General features: G+C 40.8%; 1 protein-coding gene across 1 annotated transcript in view; it reads right to left on the bottom strand.

The window, feature by feature from the left end:
- Positions 1 to 20,747, bottom strand: part of LOC118686282 (melanopsin-like) — a 34,539-nt gene extending 13,792 nt beyond the window's left edge. The window contains exons 1-5 of the mRNA XM_036382412.1: positions 20,709 to 20,747; positions 5,470 to 5,612; positions 3,642 to 3,775; positions 1,966 to 2,169; positions 1,360 to 1,531 (exon numbers count right to left, since the gene is read on the bottom strand). Of these exons, the coding sequence (XP_036238305.1) occupies positions 1,360 to 1,531; positions 1,966 to 2,169; positions 3,642 to 3,775; positions 5,470 to 5,612; positions 20,709 to 20,732 (677 nt within the window). The 5' untranslated portion in view covers positions 20,733 to 20,747. The remainder of the gene's footprint in view (positions 1 to 1,359; positions 1,532 to 1,965; positions 2,170 to 3,641; positions 3,776 to 5,469; positions 5,613 to 20,708) is intronic.
- Between the last annotated feature and the right edge of the window lie 248 nt (positions 20,748 to 20,995).

The following is a 20,995-nucleotide window of genomic DNA, read 5'->3' as shown; positions in this document are numbered from 1 at the left end:
AAGGACATTTTTACTTAGCTGCAGATTTATTTTTTCAAGAGCATTTTCAGTGGGTGGTACAACAGGCAGTCTTAATATTTTTGTCGTGAAAAATCAAATTCTCTTCTCACACCAAACACCCCACATTTTATTTTAAATGTTTTATATAGGTAGGCATTTTATATTCTTTAGCATAGAAATGACAAATTTTACGTATTAGTGTTGTTAAATGAAGATATTTTTCAGGCTGAAGACATTAATTACCAGCCAGGAGGGTAACAAAGTCCCTGCTCACACACTGTAAATATAGAAGAGAATCAAAGAAACACAGAAGGGCCTGGGTTGAAAGGGAGCATAAAGATCATCTGCTCCCAATGACTGTCATGACCAGGGACACCTTCAGCTAGACCAGGGTTCTCAAAGCTCCATCCAGCCTGGCCTTGCAAAAGGCATAGAAAAACCTTATGTCCACTGTGCTCCATGGATGTACAAAGCACCATTATTTTAAGGATGCATTCCTTTGCTTGCTATCAAGTATACATACACAAAGCACAATAAAAACCAAGACAAAGGCCAAAATATAGAGTTCAGAAAGAACTTCGTTTTAAGCGTATATAAATGTACTTATAAAAGTGCAATTTAGGCTTATGAAGCCAAATTATTTCAGCAAGTGCCTGCACACAGGAGCAGAGAAAAGCCATCAGAACTGACAACACAGTTGAGCAGCAGGAAGAACTCACAGCACCAGCTGGTGTTGAATTGGACCAAAGATAAGCCATGTGCTCATTAGCACAAAAATAACTGAAAGAATGATGTTAGTTTACAGACCTAACACCCTGCTGATTTTTCATTTCAAATACAGGCCAAAAATGTTTTGGGGAAAAATATATTAGAAAGCACAGCCAAATATTGTGCATGTAGTTGTGATGCTTGAGTGAAGCATGATGGTTTTTGGGATGTTTGCCTTAAATAAAACTGTCAAAAAATATGAGGACTGTTTTGTTTGCAGAGCTGCTCAAAGACAGATGATTCCCCCATTGCTACATGTTTTTTATTATCCCTTGAGGCTGAAAACTGCTGGAATACACAAGGACATTGTTTCTTGTAGTGCAAATCTGAAATGCAAATAACTCAATCCAAGTGTCTGACGTACTATTAATTACTACAGTGGAATAAGATTAGAACCACCAGAGACTTCTTTTACTCTGAAATTCATACATCCATTCCAGTTTTAAATTGGCAAAAAATAGCTCTCCTGTTACAGCTGTCAATTTCAATTCAGACTAATTTTTAATTCAGATTTTTCTGCAGCTAAAGAAACTGAGAAAATCTCCTGTTACACAAAAAGGGATATGTACTTCTTTCAGCTAGATTGCTTACCTGCCAGTACGCCTTATGGCCAGGAACATCGATAAATAGCAGTGGAATATTATTACCAGGGGGATAAAAAACACACAGCAGCATAAAATCATGGTGTAGCTTCTGTTTGCAGGGGAGTAGGTAACATAGTCCCATGTGCAGGATATCATCAAGCCCTCAGGCACATAGGAACCTATGGAATACACAGAACACGTTATTCACACATGCACCCAAAGTTAGAGCAGGTGCTGATCCAGTCACTAGGTGATTGAAATAAACCCTGTCTGTGGGTTTATCTGTGGTCTTCAAGTGCCAGCCAAAGTACACATCATACATGAGGTCTGAGAAGTGAGTGCCCATATGGAGAGGAGGTCCTGACTACAGAACTCTAAGGAAGGCACACACCTAATACTCCATCTGCAGGTTGTTCTGCTTTAACACACCCTAGGTGTAGGGGGGCAGAGGGTTTGTGCAATGCAGTAGGTGCAGATGTGTGCTTCAACAACAAACCATCAGGTGGTGGCAGGGCGTCCTCATGATGACTGATAAGAGAACTCATTTTTTTACAAGCAAGACTAAAAAGAGCACACAGGGAATGCTAGGAGAGAGAGAGAGCAGACAACATACTCCAGCCAAGGAGTGGAGCCACGCTCCATCCCAGCGAGTAGAGCCACACCAGGGCGATGATCTGCACGGTGCGTCTCTTGGAAGTCCACTGGATGGACTGCAGGGGCTTTGTGATCACCAGGTAGCGGTCCACAGAGATGGCCAGCAGAGTCATCATCGAGGTTATCCCAAAGAGAGCCCCGCAGAAAGCATACAGGTTACAGCCTGAAGAAGGAAATGGCAACGTCAGGGGCTTTCTTGAAAAGAGGCATGCTTTCTCTCAGAGCTCATCATAATAAATCTCCCTGTTTTTTTCCCTTGCTCTGGTCTTCTCTCTTAATAGAAGCCTTTTCTAAGTTTCACTTTTTCATAGTTATCAAGTGTTTATTAGAAAAGCATAAGTATACATAAAATACAAATATATGTATTTAAACAAGTCCTACTTCACTGCAGGCTGCAACTGGGAATGTTTTGTCAATGGAAAACTGCCTCACAGAAAATCCAATCTAATTAAAGTTATATTTTCCTGGACTGTTGCCCAATATATTGATCTTAACATGTTTCAGCAGACATCTGTCTGTTAATGATGGATGGGTGGTTCAAGAAATGACTTTGGTTTATGTGGCTTAAAAATACAGAAATGGTTTAAATTTGGTGACTAAGAGACCAACTGTAAAACATAGCTCCAACTCCTATATTTAATGGCAGCACTTTTTAAAAGAACTGACATTTTTTACGTGAAACAGACCTCTTAACCCCCTCTGCATTCAGGCACTACACTACCAGATGGAAAAAGTTACGCTGAATTTAATGGAGCAACCTGTGGAAAGATCAGCCATTTTTTGAAATCTTGCATTGCCCCGTGTGGTTATAGACATGAGCCCACCAGGAGTGACAGGCAGCAAAAACACCAGATCCAACCTTAAAGCAGAATTCTAGTCTATACAAGTAACTTGCAACCAAGGACCAAATCCCACTCAACCTAGATCAAATGCTTCATTTTTGGCAGCATGGCATCTTGCACTGATTTTATCTAAGGGGATGAGCAAGGCTAAAAATATCTTCAAACTAAGGCAGAGTCCCTTCTGTGCTGCTGAACAGTACATGGTCTCTGGGCTTGCTCCACCACTGTACAGCCACCAGTGGGTGCAAGTTTTCATCCATAATATGATGAGGAGCACTGAGCTCCTCAGCATTGAGCCTTCTGAGGTTCTTGCTACACCCACGTTTCAGCCTTAATTTCAGCACAAATTACCTTTTCTTTCTTGCAGTTGGAAAGAAAAAGGCTTGAATTTGCTGAGTCCTCAAACGACTACTGTTATTTAAATCTCTTAATTAAATATGAGATTCCTTGAAGCATGCCAATGTACATACATACATTTCTAAATGAAAGTAGTAACTAACAGAAAAAAACTATTTACAACTTACTAAAACTTTCTACCTATTTTTAGTCGTAACACCTCCCTTACAAGCTAAAGGGTGACATGATTACATGTGGATCTTGACTCCTTCCCTTTCCAAAATATGTAAGATAAAAGAATCACAGCTGTAACGTGTGACATCACACTGACAATGTTTGGGGAGGTCACTCAAGAGACTTGAGCTGCTCTAGCCATGGCACAAGCCAAGGCTGTTGTGGCTGAAACAGGGTGCAGGCAGCATAAAGCTGGCAAGGTGTGAATTAGTGTGCAAAGTACCTATGTCTCCAAGTATCCATTCTCTGTGCAAGCTGTTGACAAAGCACATGGGTGCCTGAGAAGCCGACATCAGGAAGTCGCTCACAGCTAAATTCATTATAAAGTAGTTTTGGGGAGTCCTCAGCTTCTTGTTGCTTAAAAACATGAGAAATACATAGTTTTAAAAAGACAAAATGGAAAGTTATAAAGTTAACTTTGCTTACTAGCAAAAACAAATACTGTCCAGGTTGAAATCGATGGTTACTCGCAGTGAATCAATTACTAATCATCAGTCAATTACTGCAGCTACAGCCATAAAATAGATTGTTTCCTCTTCAAGCTAAGAAGAGTTTCAGCTGTCTTGATAAATATGGATTTGTTCAGAAGAGCAGTTCCCTAGGAGTGCTGTGATATTGATTGTGCCTTGTACTGTACATAAGGAACATCTGAAGAAAGTTACAGAGCCAAAGGATCTGCTTCTGGTGATATTTTAAAAACTGCTGACCTGAGGTGGTGTGTTGACACAGTTGGCCTGAAGTGGTTGACACACCACTACCTAAATGACCTTTGCAAAGTGCTACAGCATGAGTAGAGCACAGACAGAGATTTGGAGAAAGTGCTTGCTTTTGCTTATATACATCTCGTAAGAGAGAATGAAACCTATCATGTTGCAAATGAACAGGCAACATTAAACACCACAACAAGGAGTGTGAAAGAAGAGGTCTGCAAGCAAAGCTTATCCAAGGAAAACAACTGAGACCTTTCTGATGTGCTTTGCAATATCAATATTTGCAGCTAACATTAATTTCTTTCCTCATGCTGATAAATACTGAAAAAGAAAGTGAGAAAGCCATCTCAGTGCTGCTGCAATTCTAATAAATTCTTGGGTCTCATAACTGTCTGCAAAAACAAAGTAAGAGAGAGTGCAGAGTTCATACATTCCCAGGTGCTAATCTGCCCATGCAGATATTCCCACTTTGACAATTTAATGCTTTTATTACACCAGATAAACCACACACATTTCAAGAAAAATACAGAGCTTGTGCTGCATTTTAAAAAGTCATGAAGGTATCTACAGTTGTGGGAATTAATTTTCTCTAAATCATATTAGAAGCTGGTTATTCAAAATAACTAATTTATTTGTCTTAAACATTTAAGAATAGGAAACCAATGCTTGGTTCATAACCCCACTAGTGTCTCTAGCATTGCTGCATCACCATGCATAATGACAGCAAGTAGTGAATGCAGAAGATTTTGAAATCTATCATCACATTGAGGGATAGAGGGCAAATGTTTCTTTTTTCCATGAGATTTTTGCATACTCTAGCTGCAGTAGCTTTGGCCTCCTATTACTTTGCCAAGAGAGCACAAAAACGGACAGAAATCCTATGATCTGCCTGAAGCAGGAAATACACTGGCAGTATGAGCTCATTTCATGTAGCAGATTGCCTTCTTGGTCCTTTCAGGACCACTGGGCTCCTGGGAAGAGTGTTACTGTTTGTCAAGTATTTGTGCAAATGCTACAGGGTAAGTGAACGAGTCTACAGCTGCAAGACTGTGGTTTCTATCATTAGAAGTATTAAACCATTCTTTAAACTTTCAATTGGAGATTGCTTATAGAACAATTTTTTTCTCATTTTATTTGATTCTTTAAACCATCAGGAATTTACACTGGGGATGTCAATGATGCACATGGATGTGTTTTCATCCATGTAGGGTTGCCTTCTCCTCTCTCTCCCCTCATATTTGTTGCCATTACATTTAACCCAAGTGGAAAGCAATGCAGAAATCTACACATGGGCAGAGGTGAAACCCAAGGCCACTCAGAACACAAAAGGAATTTTTGTACCTGTAAAATGCATAGAGGACTAGGAGGTTTCCAATTATGCCAATGGAGCCAATAATGAGCACACACGCTCCTACGGTGTAAAGAACATGGCCAGGGATCTCTGCCTTGGTCACAGTGTGTGGCTGGGTACTCATGGTCAAACCCTGAATGGAAAACAGAGGAAAAGGAAAGTTTAGCCCATTTGGGACCCTTAGTCCATGGAACACATGCTCAGGCTTTTGGCATTCACTTCCACAGCTCGTGCAAATGAAATACATGCTTCTGAGTTCTTTTCACATCCCCTGTAATCAAGTTTCCCTGAGGTAACTTTCATAATTTTGACAGTAGACATTTATCTTAAGAAAAGAGCAACAGAGAAAGCAGACTGGAAAAGACAACTAAGGAAGCGATGATGATGTGGAAAAGGCAAAGAAGCATGAGCATAAAACTTGTTCTGGGTAATTGCTGCACTTTGGGGCACAGAGCTGGCTGACAACACAGACTGACAGCAAGAAATAACTTGTCACAGTTTGGTTTTTTCAGGAACAATGATATCAAATCCCACACTTACAAACATTAAATCCCCTGGTCTCCCCAGGTTCACTGTACACTAACTCGGTGCTACAAAACCTGGGAATTCTCCATGCAGAAGAGAGGAGATGAGAGGTATAATAGCGGCACTAACACTGCCTGTGCAAGAAAACATACATTAAATAGTCTTGACACCTCTTTCACTGCCCTGTATCTTCAGCACATGAATAGGCTTCCTCTGTATTTTTTTTTAAATCAAATTCAGATTTTTCACTGGCTATATTCAGCAGCAAGGCAGCCTGCAGCTAATTCACTCAGCTCACATTAGCATTAGCAATGAGAAGTGTCCAAATTGCCTCATGGGGGCAATTTGGACTCTTCTCAGAGTCCACAGCTGGGCACCTGGGCCCAGCTGGGCACCTGCTTCACTTCACCCCCTTTCTCCGCTGCACAGCTCAGCAATGTGTGGAATGTGTGATAAGGCTGATTTTGGCCAGTGAGAGAGGAGCTGGGGGACAGAACAGGTTAATATGATAATTATGTGATGATAACCACTTGTAGTATTTAAGCAGCCATTTTAAAAATGATGAGTACACCCTTTCTTTCCCATTGCTACCTCCTAATCTCTCATACTGCTGCTTCTCCTTTCTGCCTTATATTCCTCACTCATCTGTAAAGCGCACAGAGTACAGCCCCCTCCCTGTCCTAGCTGAGGGCTTTATCCCCCCAACTCTGCCACCCTCCTGGGGCAAGCCCTGGGGAGGCTGCATTTGGCAATAGGGAGGGCACGGTGAAGTGCGGTGCACACCCGGAGCACACACACAGCAGCAGGTCTGGGGCAGAAATGCTGGCAGCAAAGCTCTCTGGATTGAAGTCATGTAGTGAAAAGTACAAAAGCTATGGCTTCAAAGCAGGAAGGTGCTTTCAAGCCTTCTCAGTCATCTGACAGACTCTACCCTTGACAGCATGGCTACTGCCTATATGGCACTTCACCATACAGAGATCACATCACTGTAGAAGTGGGAAGAAATGGAAGAGAGCATCTGCTGGTGCTGGTTGCACTGGGGGCCATGACTGTTATTTCCAGTGCTTAGGCAGCAATAAAAAATGCCACCATGCGTAGGATTTACCCTCGAGAAAGGTATGAGAGGTCGTGTAAGAGCAGGCAGGGCACAGTGAGGTGGCCCAGCAAAGAAAGCAGCCACAACTGTTTGTGGCACCAGGCAGAGCCAGCACCGTGCTCTCAGAGCAGGGCTGCCTGGGCATGCAAATTAAGCATGGTAATGCCTCTCCTCTCTCAAACCTATTAATCTTAGCAGGGTGTGTGCACTGAATTGCAACCCTGCCATATTTCTGGCAGTGCATACCAAAGAAGCTAAACTGGGGAGAAAGGAAAAGGCTTCATTTTTTTCTTCCTTTCCAGCTTATTTGTTAGGCATGCCAAGGATTTCATTCTACCTAGAGGTTTATTATACAGAGGGCTATTATATAAATGTAATTCAGGGCAAGTAGTACTTGCCTGTCATATGATTTATGTTTTACTTCAACATATAGGAATTCACTGTTGCAGAAATTCATTTGAGAAATGGACTACAAATTTCACACCCAAAGGTGTCTCACCTTATCTCTGTGCTAGAGAGAAGCTGACTTGAACATTTTGGCCTCATTTACTCATTTGCGGGTGGTGAGCTGTGTCAAAAGCTGAAAAATATCTCACATGACACATTTGTTAACTCAGCTTACAGTTTGCTGGCAATACTGGATGAAATATAAACTATTGATGCTTACAGAGTGGAATCTGGAAAGTAATAAATAGCAGGGATTACACAGAGCCTTCCGTCTCAGTGAGAAATTAAAGTGGGAGATGTTTAGATTACACAGACTTTGGATCTTGCGCCCAGGGGAGCCCATGAAATACCATGACCACTTCTGCTCCAATGTTAATAGCAGTCAGATAACTTTCAGATCTGAATGGAAAGACAGCTACTCATTCCTTCTGCTGGTGTTACCCTGACAGAGCAGGATGTGGCAGGCATCCAAGCTGAATGAAATAGAACAAGCTGACAAAGACCGAGAGCCATTTATAACACTGTCCTTTGAATCTGAGAGGGAAAATGTGCATATCTATGTGTGTGTGTGCATAGATATATTTCAACAGAAAACCTCAACTTGGATGAAAAATAATTTCATTAAACTGGTGGAAAATTTCTAAATAAACCAGTACAAATAGTCAAGGAGAATATATACCTCATTTTACTCACATAATGTATTTCACCAATTTGGCATATTTTCACAATAGAAAAATTTAAATTTAGAGATTCAAATACTCTTAAGGTTGAGAATTTTAAATCTACTATGGTAAACAACTGCTGCCTTTCTAATACAGACCCATCTTCCATGCAGCATAACATCCAGCTGAAGGCAAGTAGCACTATGATCAAGGTTTTAGGATATTAATTAATTTAGGCTTTTTCTCTTTTCCTACAGTGTTGACTCTGAAAAACTGGCCTTTTAGCAGAAGATAAATACTTACCAAAGTAAATTTTTTACCATATAAAGATGAGAGCTAGAAATATAAAAAAGAAATTACAAGCTTAGTGATGAGCTTTGAGGAGAAGCTGGTTTTTGCATATCTTCTCAAAAGCAGTTACTACTCTATGCATTTCTTTTTATACTTTTAGTTTTCCACAACTAGTAAGAATAAAATGAAATTATAGGAGAATATTCCAGGTTACTATGAGTGTTCTAACCCAAGAAAACTCGAATAATTATTACAAATCTTTCCAGATAACTTGGTAAGCAGGATGGCAGCTACATACAGCAGGTTGCATTTACTAGGAACACTGATGAGTCTGACTGTGTTATGTCCATATTAGCCTCTCTTAGCACCAAAATTACGAGTCAAATGGTCAATGACAGCTGCCATGAATCAGCAAAAGATTAGTTTGTATTGTGGGGAAGGTCCTGCCTTTTAGGCTTGCTAAAGCACAGATTTTGTATCCATCTTGTGTCACCAAGATACTGGCAACTATGACTTACTTTAGCCTGATCACTTCTATTTTATTAACTCCAAATTTAGACCTCTTGAGAATGCAACTGAAAAAAAAACTTGAAAAAAATTAAAAGATAAATTGGGAGAAGTTCCCCTTCAGCTGTTTCACACTGCTATGGTGATGTACAGCTGACCTAACACACCTATCTCAACCGTATTTATGGGTGCTCAGTATCATCACAGCCATGCAATGTAGAGTGGCTCCTTCTCTTTAAGGATGCAATTTAACATAATGATAATGAAGGAAGACATTCTATTTTACTCAATATATTGAATATTTAATGGGTGAACCAAGTTTTCAAGTGCTTAATTGAAATGAGTTCACTGGTCCATTTTTCCCCCAGACTCGCTTTGCCTCCCTCTATATTTTGGTCCTGGGACAGAATCCTGAGCACTCTGCTGAAGACACATCCATTTCCTGAGTGAGCATTTCAAAGGCACCATCCAGAATGACCTGATTGTTCAGGTCAAAAATCCAAATGTAGGCAAGCAGCCCATGAAGATGCCAGTAATTGCACCAGGGCCAGCTCCTGGCATACTTGCCAACCCTGTCCTCACTCTGACTCTTTCTGAATTAATGCTACGATCATTTGCATTTTGACTCTATGAGCTGTTGGAGGACCTGACAACTCACATAAATTATGATGTGGCCTTACCCTTACATATGAAGTGACTTCAACATCAAAACACTGTCACCTACATGGCTGCTTGGAGGGCTTTGCTGGGAGTGTAGCTAACAGATCTTCAGGCAAATGGACAGTAAACAATTAACAGTTGTCCCTCAGCTACCTGGCAAAGGAAGCAGGCACCAGATAGAAAAATAAACTTTCTATGAAACAGATGAGGAAAGTCATTCTAAGAAAGCTTTTGTAATTTGATTTTTAGTGATAAAATGATGGCTAAATAATTACAGCCATCTGTTTCTGCTTTTCAGATGCTAAGATGAATAAATAAGACAAAATTATTATATGCAGAAGAAAAAAAAATTGTTGTTAAAAAAGGAGGGCAAGGGCAGGTCCCCCTCTCATTGGGTAGGGGTAGAAAATGGACTGAAATGGTTGTATGATTGGCATTAGGTGGATGTAAGATTATCCAAAGCTTTATTCACCCTCTGGTTTTGCTCATGGGTGCAAGCTCATCTTGTGGAAATGATTTACACTGAAATCAGCTTAAGGAAGGGCTTGCTTACATGGGGGATTAATGTGCACTAACGAGGGAATAAATTAACATAGCAGCCTCCCTGTGTTGAACTGCTCTGTGGATTCACAACATAGAAGTTTGAATTGCTGTTCAAAATCTTGTCTATACTGTTACACCTGAAAATTTTGAAGAAAAATACTAAACAATGTTAGGTATGTTAGCTGAGATGGGAGAAATCCAAGCATGCTAGCTAGCAGATAGTATTTGCTAAGTTCCTTATAATTTCACTGATAGCCCATGTAATCCAGGTAATTTCAGTATGAAGCACCATCTGGTTTGAAATTATGACAAAATTTGGCGCTTAATGAAATATCTTGTACGTAGGAACTGTTGAAGCAGCAAACAGGTCATTGCTGTGCAGAGACTATAGCAGAACTAGTGATCCTCAGATATTTTACAAAAGACAACATATTTAAAATGAAGATTTTTTGGAAAATGTTGTTAATATCTTTGGGCTTTTAAAAAAGCCCCAAACAAAATCAAGACAACAACTTTGCTTGTTCTGGATGACAGTGCTGTGTTCCAATACCACACAGTAGGGTCAGATTAATTTGACCCTCAGAAAGTCAAGTTAAATCGTGATCACCCACATGTGGAGAAGTTGCTTTCCTTATTAGCCTCTGGGTGACAGTCCTCTTCCACACTTGTTCCAGTCAGTTCACATGCCAGAGCCAGGAGCACTCAAATACACATTTACAGCATGCTTTAATCAAAATGAAAACTGGTTTAGCAAATGGACTTCAATGCATGTGACTTCTATGCAGTCCATCCAAAAGTCTCAAAGAAGAACAGGAACTGCCTGTGTATAACAGGGCAAGGAGCAAAGTCAGGCATCTGCCCCAGACCAGGCAAGTGTTCATGCAGACCGTCATCGTAAATTTTCGGGAAAACCTTGAGAATTTTTTTCCTACAATAAAGTACGTATCTAGTTGATTCCATTCCAGAAATTTGCTTCTGGGCTCCTGGCCAGTTGATACAAAACAATGGATTTCAGGACTCATTTGTATCCTTAAGATCTCATGTTTAGCACAGCCTCTGCTTTGGTGAGATGCTTTCTTTCAGGCCCCTAATATCTGTACTTAAACTTCTTGTAAGCAATCTAATGAGGCATGGCTGGGGATGGCAGCAATAAACATTGACCTCCCGCAAAAAACTCCAAAGAGAAAACCATCAAAACCTCATCAAGTTCTCAATACGAGAATAAATCTGATAGATACTTAAAGCAGGCACACTCAGATTTTTACATATCCAGCCTAATGAGTCAGTAAAAGCAATAGATATTAATAATTCAGATGTTTTCTAAATTAATGATATATTAAAATGATAACATAGCAATCAGTAGCAAACAATGAGACTAAAAATAATTTAAGTTTTAATATATGTCTGCTAGTTGCAAAGCTCTCAAAGGGCATATTTTCATCTCTCAGGAGACTGACTAAAAGTAATTTAAAATGTAAAGCCCTTTCTGGAAAGCACAGAGACATTGCTTTCTATGTACATCTTCAGCTACACTGCTGAAATCAGTGATAAAGGACACATTTGTTTATCAGAGCACAAAAGAAAAAAAAAATCCAACCCCAAATATCAGCCCAGCTGAAAAACAAACTTGTGTTCCAGCTTGTGTGCTCTCTGCATGGCTTGGGCAGGGATTGGCAAACATGAGGGATTACCCAATGTTCTACAAATTTTTTTTTTTTTATGGAGCATGTCGGCACAGCCCAGCCTTACTTTGTGGGAAAGACCTGGCAAATAATTAGCATTTGGTTTCCTCTCCTGAATCCATGCCACTAGAATGAAACCTTGAGGCAATGGACTTTAATTTTAAGACCTGAAAATTTTAAGCCAAGGTACCAAAGGCATGTTTTCTGAGAACATTTCTGTTCCAGTATTAGTGCACTTGTATAATCCACACAGGTAACATTAATGAGGCCTTCACAACATTTTCTTCTACAGAAATTTTATGTTCTATTTAAATGCATCCAATTCTAGTCTTAAACATAAAAGAACGAAATTCTACCATGGCTTACGAAATTTTGAAAAACAAGCAAATAGAAACCCACTACCAGAAGCTGCTCACACTCAATTGAGTTGGGGGCTCAGACCATCTTTCCCCTGTCATCTCTAACAGGCTTGCATGCCAGTGCAGACAGTTCCTTAATGTGACCCCTGAGACACTCACCATATTGTCCCCTTGGCCATAAATGACACCAAAACTATCTGATGCTCTGTCCAAATGCACCTCAAATCCCAACCCAAGCTGTACACGCTCGGGCAGGCAGCACACTGAACAAATCTAATCAATGCTGACACTGCATCAAAATTAGCTGGACTATCACAGTTCAGTGCATATTTGTTTGGCCACCAGGGAACAGATGACTGCTAGCACAGTGCAACAACAAAGCAGCCGGCAGAAATCTCAGGACATAAATATATTTTATAGCCTTGGAGCATGTTAGTTAAAAAAACATGGGTGGTCAGAACACGATATGCTGGTTAAGTCCTTCAATATAAGAAATTTAGCAGTCATCATCAGGGAGAAGCTACAGCAAATATTTGTTTTAATCTTATTATGCAGCATATTTTCATGCATTATTTTTCTCCTTCTGAGCATCCTGCTGCTAACTGGAGTTCTTTAATAATCACACAAAATTCACCTAAAAAAGAAATCTCATTGTTCTATGCTCGCCACTTGGGGGTGAGAGTGTTTTGACCTCACTTGGCTCTGTTACCCTTGGGGATAACTTGGGCTCTTCACCTGAGCTTATCTCCCTCCACTGCCTCTTTTGAGCTCTTGTATCTCATCCTGCTCTGTTTCATCCCATCCTATCTCAGCATCAACAGATGATTGCTGTTCCCATTTCATCAGCCACAGATGCCTCATACCAGGCTGCTGCTGCTGCAGCCTGCCCACCATGCGTCAAAAGCCATTTGATCAGCTGTCACTGCTGACAAGGCAATGCCACAGTACCCATGGTCAGCCTGGAACAATCCCTCTCCCATTTCATCAGCCCCAGCAGCACAAGCTCAGCTCCCAAGTGAGGCTCCTGTTACTGGATTTAACAGAAGTACATGGTGAAATATCTGCCTGTCCACAGCTGTTGGCAACACACTGAAATTCTGATCTCTGCCACTGGTTTCTGAGCTCTGTTCTGAGGTTTCAACATGAACTCTGGCTTTTGGACAGCTGAATGTTTATATTTTAATTTAAAAAAATAAAATTTCTTCCTTACTATTGACAGCAGAAAGCACATCCTTCACCAGCCATCTCTGGCCTTATGCACCTTGTCTAGATGTTAGCAGTCTTTTCATTCCACTGTTCAGCTTCTTGGGGAGACCCCCTCAACTGCTACTGGAAGATTTGTGCATGGAAACTGCTCTGAGAAAAGTGCCCTACAGTTTAAAAAGATCCCATGAAACACTGTGCTTATTTTTAAGGACTGTTGAAAAAAAATCCCATCAGCTGACATTGACTTTTCAAAGGCTGATTACAAAATGAAAGCACATCCCAGTAAATCAGCTAAGGCAAGATGTTAACAACTTTTACTAATCCTGTACGGTGTTTGTAATGCTACTTTTTTAAAATACAAACTGCTAATAATTTTCATCAATGTGGTCATTTGGCTCCTGTTGGATTCTCTGCTCTAGAATTCTTCTATCACCTATGAAGAACTGTGGTGAATGATGAAGGAAATAGAATACTATAATAATAGTAGAATTACACTTCTTTAGCTACATTACAATGAAGCTTTTTTACAATTTTTACTAGCTATTCATAAAGAACTGTAGATTTCCCTCTCTACTTTTTACTATTTGTAAAAAACCCACTTCTTTTTCTGCAGGAAATATTCTTAGCTGAAGGTCTGAAACCAGAGAAATTCTTCACCAACCAGGGTAATTTCTATACTTCAAAAAGAAATTTTGGTCATGGGTGGCATGGGTGAGAGTGGAGGGCAACCCAACTTCTTGATGCCATTTGGTCATTCTATCACGTATATTTGGGAACATGAAAACTGCTAAAAGTAGTCAGATCAGAGCCCCACCATCTCCTGTCTCACACCTGGCAGTCTGGCAACAGATGCTTTTAAGAGGAAGAACATGGGGAATAGAGCAAGTGAACACTCTCAATCTGCTAACTTCAAGCACATGTGTGATATTAGTGTAGCATTCAGTTTCTGTTTAGATCAAAGAACTGTCTGATCACTCTAAACTGAGGATTATTCCATATTATTTCTGCTTGTGTCTGTTTAATATTCCTCCATGCATCGAAGGTGGGCTGTGCAGAAGACAGAGCCAGACACTTCACAGAGGTGCACAGGGAATGAACATAAAGAATGTCAAAATGTTGAAGTGAGCTGTGCTTGGAGCAGGTGGTAGGACTGGACAACCACCCTTCCAACATAAAACATTCCATTAGGCCAGCACTAAACCTTCAAAACTCACAGTTAATACATAAGGGTTAAAGACATAAGTGAAATGAAATATGATTTCAATTACTTGAGGGCATGTATTCTGTCTCAGTAAATTGAAAATCTTCCTACCTACCTTCTGTTACTTTCACAGGAAACTGGGGACATGAAGAGCCAAGTGAACCTAAATGCTGTTTTACACCAGAGACTTTAGATACCTTCAATTGATAATCTCTGCAGAGACAATATTTCTTGCATGGGGAGGCTGCAGTTAAGTGCTCCACTTCATTTGCAACTCTTTTTGCTACCATGCCTTTAAATTCCACATTAAAAGAATGATTTCCAGAGGTCTTAGGCACTTCACACCTATTGATTTCACTGCTGGCAAAATATCTACTGCTTTCCTGAGGTGCTGAAAATAGTCCCTGGTGTTTATCTGCACTGTTAGGTGCCTAAGCATCACAAAAATCCACCTTTAAGGTGTTTTATGATTCATTTTAGAGAATCTAACTGGATCACTGATACAATCTTAAGTCCAATGGCCTAATGCATTTTAGTCTGACAAATTCTCACTAGACACTCAGCATAAAGCACATAGCCACGACAGGTAATGGAGATAATCAAGATGACTAGGAAGAAAGAGTAATTACTGGGTGAAATATGTTCAAGGAAACCTATCTCTGCATCAAAAGGCAAATCTTTATTGCCACATGAAACCTTCCGGCAGCAGCACAACCACCCTTAACTCTCTAAAACAAGAGTAAAACAAACTCTCATCCAGGAAGGAGGTCATTGCTTTTCAAGTCCTATGGAGGTTGAAGAACTTACACAATTCTTGTGGATTTAGCATTGCTAAAGGAAGAGAGACCAATGTCTCCAAATGAACAAGTGAAACTGGCTGCTCCATTTACAATTAGAAATCTACCGCAGCACTGAAGACATTTCAAAGATTGAAGCAACACTTGCAAACTAATACAAAACTGAAATATGAGCATAATTAAAGATAAATTACAGCAATCAAGACTTTCAGATTTCTAAAGCATTAAACTAACGAAGGATAAATTGGCACATTTGGTGGAAATAGGTGTGTATAGTATAAGTAATGTCTGTACCTCTTAGAAATTATCTCATGGCAGAGCTTATCCTGGGAGAAGAAACAATACCTTACACAAAAGCAAGCAACTTTGGTTTGGAGAAGCATCAAGACAATTTTGATGCAACAGTGAAGGAAGCTTCATCCTTTTCCTCTGCACTGCGCAACCCACTGAAAACAGGGATGATGCAGTTATTTTAATGTAGTCCCTTGTTTTAATTCCACAGTCCACTTTTCAAGACTCTACAAAAACTAACAAAAATTTTAGCGCATCTACGTTAGGAAATATTTTCCTCTCACCCTCATGATAATCTCTAGATATGGGATCAATTTGAATAATCTCATACATTGCCTCTGCAACATCAGTTTGGAATCAGGATGAAGTACCAGAACAGAAAATTTCAGTACAAGGCAGCTTCGTTTTCTGATTTAAGAAGAAAAGTACCATTTACAGAAAAGAACATTTATGTTAAAAAGCATATTAAAAACTTTGTTATAAAGCATACAAAAAAGCCAGCAAAGTAATATGCACAAGAGAATCTCAAAAAACAAACAGAAGTCTAACAAAGCACTGTGTCTGCCTCAAGTCATGTCCATACTAGATTTGAGTTCACACTGCACCTTCCTTTGTCCACCCAACTCTGGAAAAGCATCACAATAAAGAGCATCTCTCAATGGAAAAACAGCTAAAGGAACAATTTGCCCACGACAGCTGTGGGGGTAAGAGAGATATTCAAGTTTTCTCCAGGAGTAAAAGCCCACTGAACACAAATAGTTACTATTAGTTGTGAAATTGCATTGAACTTCAGCAAAAGTTTGTTGCTATTAGTTTTGTGGTATCAAACAATGAGCTAATGACAGAGTGCAAAGCAATTCAACAGCCACAAATACCAAGTAATTCTAATACAAATGGGTTATTTAAGTTTTTTGAAGCATTACCCAGGACATCATCAGACTGCTACCTCCTTTGCTGTGAAGGAGGGATGGCAAACACTGCAGATTTTGCAGCCCTCTAGCATTTGAGCCATGCTGCCTTCCCTCACGAGCTGCTTGAGGAGTAACTGACTGGCACTTACCTACAGCAGTGCCACTGGAGCTTTCCAAAGTGCCAGCATTGATCCACTAAGAGTCTCCCTGGTGCTCCCAAAGTCACCTTCATTTGCTATCACTCAACTGGGGTGCAATGGTCTCTGCAGCACCATGGAGGGTGGGACCTCTTATGACAGTGACTGCGTGGTGACAACAACACCGCAGGTTTCTAAGCCATGCTGACCCTTTCATAGTAAAGTCAATTTACATCATTTGAGTACTTGCACAAGTTCCAGTACAGAAATTTTAGCAAAAGATATCATATATATAAGAAATTATGCATATTTTTCTTTCTCAAAAGAAAGAAAATGCAAGTAATATATTAAGCGCTACATTATTGGTTGCAGAAAGTTTGATAAAAGTACTCTGTCCTTTTTTTAATTGAAACCCAAACAAATTTCCTTCTCACTTGAGATCAAGGTCTTTTTTAGGCATTGCTAACTTTGCAAAGCACAAAGCAAGCTCTTTCCTGTTGCTTTAGGAGGTTTAGATTAACTGGAGGTGTTTAAATGTTGCCCTTTATATCATGCAGCCAGCAAGGGCTTGGTTTCACCTACTCACTCATTTCACTGGCAGCACAGCTGTGCTGATGGCAGTCAGTCCAGAGGGATCAGCAAAAATTACAACAGTCCATCTCCCTGTTTCTTGGGCATTCTGCTTAGGGTATGTTTAAACTTTGCAAATGCTGTCAAATGAAGCTGCTGATACCATCATCCCGTGTGGCTGGGCTGTTGTCAGCAGGATCAGCTGCTAACTCGCAGCTCAGCCCTCACTGTAACAGGCTGGCCCAGGCACATTGGGTGATCCAGCTGCACAGCAGCCCCAGGCTGCATCCTTGAACCATGCCCTGCATTCTGCATGTGCCCCATCACATGTTCAGGCACTGACTGCCATCTGTACCAGGCATTTCTGACTGCTGACTTATTTACCTGCTAAGCTCACCTTCAAGTCCCAGTGCCCTACCAAATCTGAGCAATATCTTTTTATTTAAACCTTTCCTAGGGTGGCTGTCCTCATCACAGAATTTAGAAAGACTGTCTAGCAGCCTGCAACCAATTTATGCAAGTCAGCCTGGTGCTTCCTCTCAGCTGCATTATGAGTAGCTACTTAAATTTCCTTGCACCTATACACTAAGATTTCCTGCTTTTCAGGACTGAGAGAGTTTGACTTATTGCAGCTGCAACGTCTTGCAACCCCATGCTTCTATTAAGTTTGAATAACTTTGAAAATCTCTTGGGTACATTGATACCAAAGAAGCTGAATCATCTCATGCAGCAACCATGCTTTGTCATGCCCTGGGGGTTAGGAGTGTGACCAGCCTCGATTAACCACCTGCAACAATATTCAGACACACGTCTCTACCCTTGGTCCTGTTTGTGCACTGAATTCTGCTTCCCAATTGCTTGGCCAGGGCCTGCTGGACTAAGCAGATCATCTTCAGCAGCCACCCTCTCTTTCCAGGCTGGCACCTGAGAGCATTGGAAACACAGGACATCCTAAGGGAGGATAATTTGCAACCTCTCAAGGTAGCCAAACAAAGTCAACCAAATTTAGATCCCTTGATCAACTTACTTAGTTGCATATACACATGATTTTGCACAGCTAAGTTTGTGGCAAGAGAAAGCAATACAGGATGTGAATTAGTTGAAAATTTGGTAAGTATATCATGACAGGGAACAAAACTTGGATTTCCTCAGAAACTTTAGAGAAAATTTAACAGCAAAAAGGGTCACTGCAGTAAAGAAGGGATTAAAAAGACCAACTGAAAATTAAGACCTTTGGCAGTGCCAGAACACAATATTGGTAAATAATCTGGAGTTATGAGTTATATACTCAAATTCCTTTTCACTTACCACTTATTTATTACTTTAAATGACTCTGTAAAAAGCTTGCTCCAACTTTTTGTCTCACTTATTCCAGGACCTGTTGCAATGAAACAAAATCCACAGCTTCCCTCCCAGCTGCAGTTTTTTCCCACAGCATTCCTTTTCTCTTCCACTCTTCAGACTAGAAACAAATATTCTTCATAGACTTCTTTGAATGCCAGGGCTGGGCTGGCTAATAAAACTAAGTCCACACAAGTTAGCAAAGATGTAGCAGTGAATCTTCTGTACTAAAATCTCTACAAAATATTGTAGTGGTATAAGGTCAGGGTATACTGGGATAGGGCTGTATGAGGACAGAGCTACACAAATTCTTTTTATTTAGCTTGCTGACTTATCTCGGTCTTCTGCCTCAAATCATCATAACTAATTTTTAATGCACAACAAAATCCTCTTTTCATTATGAATGTGTTCAAATAATCCTAGCTTAATGTATAAACTATTGAGAAGCCTTTCTACAGCACTTCATTTAGGTCACTTTACATTCTATAAATATGTTCCACAAAAGGATAACAGCTCTGAAATCTGCTTTAGGAGTTCATTTATATTTCCTTTTTCATAAAAATGTTCTTCCTGCTATTAAGGATCAGATCCAATAAGGTTTACTCAGTCAGCTCTTGATGATGCAACAAATACCATCGTAAGCAACCTCCTGCTACACCAACCCCTTGCACAACCACTTCTCCCATCAGCCAAGACTACAAATCAGTCCTAAAAAGCTAAACAGCACAAACAGATAAACATATACACACAGAAAATAAACATCAAAATTCACATTAAAACAACTTCAGTGAGATTTTCCTATTAAAGAAGAAGCAATCCATTTAAATTATTGCTTAGAAAACGAAGCAGAAGAGAAATGCCCCGTTCCCTCCTCCCTGCCCAGCTCCCACTTCCTGAAGCCTTCCTCCTGGCACGTACTTTTTGGGTTCAGCCGAAAGCATTTCCCGCCCCTCCGCACATCTGCTCTGTGCAGGGCTGCCGAGCTGCGACTCATCCTGAGGAGCGCTGGAAATCCCAGGCTTTAAAAAGCCGCTCGCAAGCCCCTCCTGGGCTGCCAGGCTGCCAGCTCCGGCAGCGATCAAAGCACAGCATCGCCCCCAGCAAGCCACACGACCCGTCAGTCACCCTCACTGGCCACACCACCGCTGCTCCAAGTGCAAAAGGATGACTTGAAACAAACAAATAAACGAACCCTATCCATGCCCAAATACCTCACAATTTAAAAAATAATACATATATACATACACATACATATATATACGTATCACATACAGACATACATATATATGTGTGTGTATATATATATATATGTATGTATCTATATCTATATATTTCTAAAAAGGATGGGCACCCAGAGGAGCTCGTTTCCAGGGCAGCCCAGCTGGCTGTCCCTGCCAGCCCATCCTGGCAGCACTGGAGCCCCTGTGGTGCCACCACTGAGCCTGGGCACCCTTTGAGAGTCAGTCCTTGAGGCTGTGCCTGCTGCCCTGCAGTCCTGAGCAGGCAGCTTGGGATGGAGGGCACTGCCTGGGATTTCTCTTGTGCCTACTCATGTCCCTGGCCTCTTATGGTTATGCTGGAAGGAGCCTGGCTTTGCCTTCCCTGGAACCCCCCTTTAGGGGGCTGGAAACAGAAGCTGGGCATCCTCCACCACCCCCCTTCTCCCAGCCTCTACTGGCTGGCCAAACCTGGCTCCAGCTTTCCCTTTGCACACCCTGTGCTCCATCCCCACGGCCCATGAGACCCCCTTGGCCAGGTTAGGGTGGCTCTGCCCTGCTGCACAAGTGAGCAGCAACATGCCTAAGCCATAGCTGGGCTTCTTGCAGGGCTGTCAAGAGACAAGGTATGAAACAGAACCACTTCCCAGCAATTCAGCCTGCAGTTACCAAAACTTCATTTGCAGAATTATGCCCTAACATTCAAGCATTTCCTGTCACAGAGGTGCTTGAATAGCCACAGAAAGTTTACTGAGCAGCAGTGAATGGGTCACAGGAATTTCTTACCTCACATGAACTTGTTGGTGTCATGGTGGTAAAGCTGAGCATCTCAGAAGCACTGGAACATGATGGAAAGAGCAAGGATCTGACATCAGGTATGCTCTTTGAGAACCCCTCTCTTGCACTCTGGCCAGAAAGACATCAGAAAAGTAGTTAGATTTCTATCCCTATATCATTTTTATTTTCAATGTATTAATATTTTCCACATACTTGGTTTCAGTGTTCCCCTTTTAAAAGGGGAATGGAAAGGATGAGTGAGAATGAGTTTTGTCTGAAAAAGAAAAGATCCAAAG

Source organism: Molothrus ater, chromosome 4 (genome assembly GCF_012460135.2).
Source record: "Molothrus ater isolate BHLD 08-10-18 breed brown headed cowbird chromosome 4, BPBGC_Mater_1.1, whole genome shotgun sequence".
Taxonomy (NCBI): Eukaryota; Metazoa; Chordata; class Aves; order Passeriformes; family Icteridae; genus Molothrus; species Molothrus ater.
This window is presented reverse-complemented; position numbering and strand designations above follow the sequence as displayed.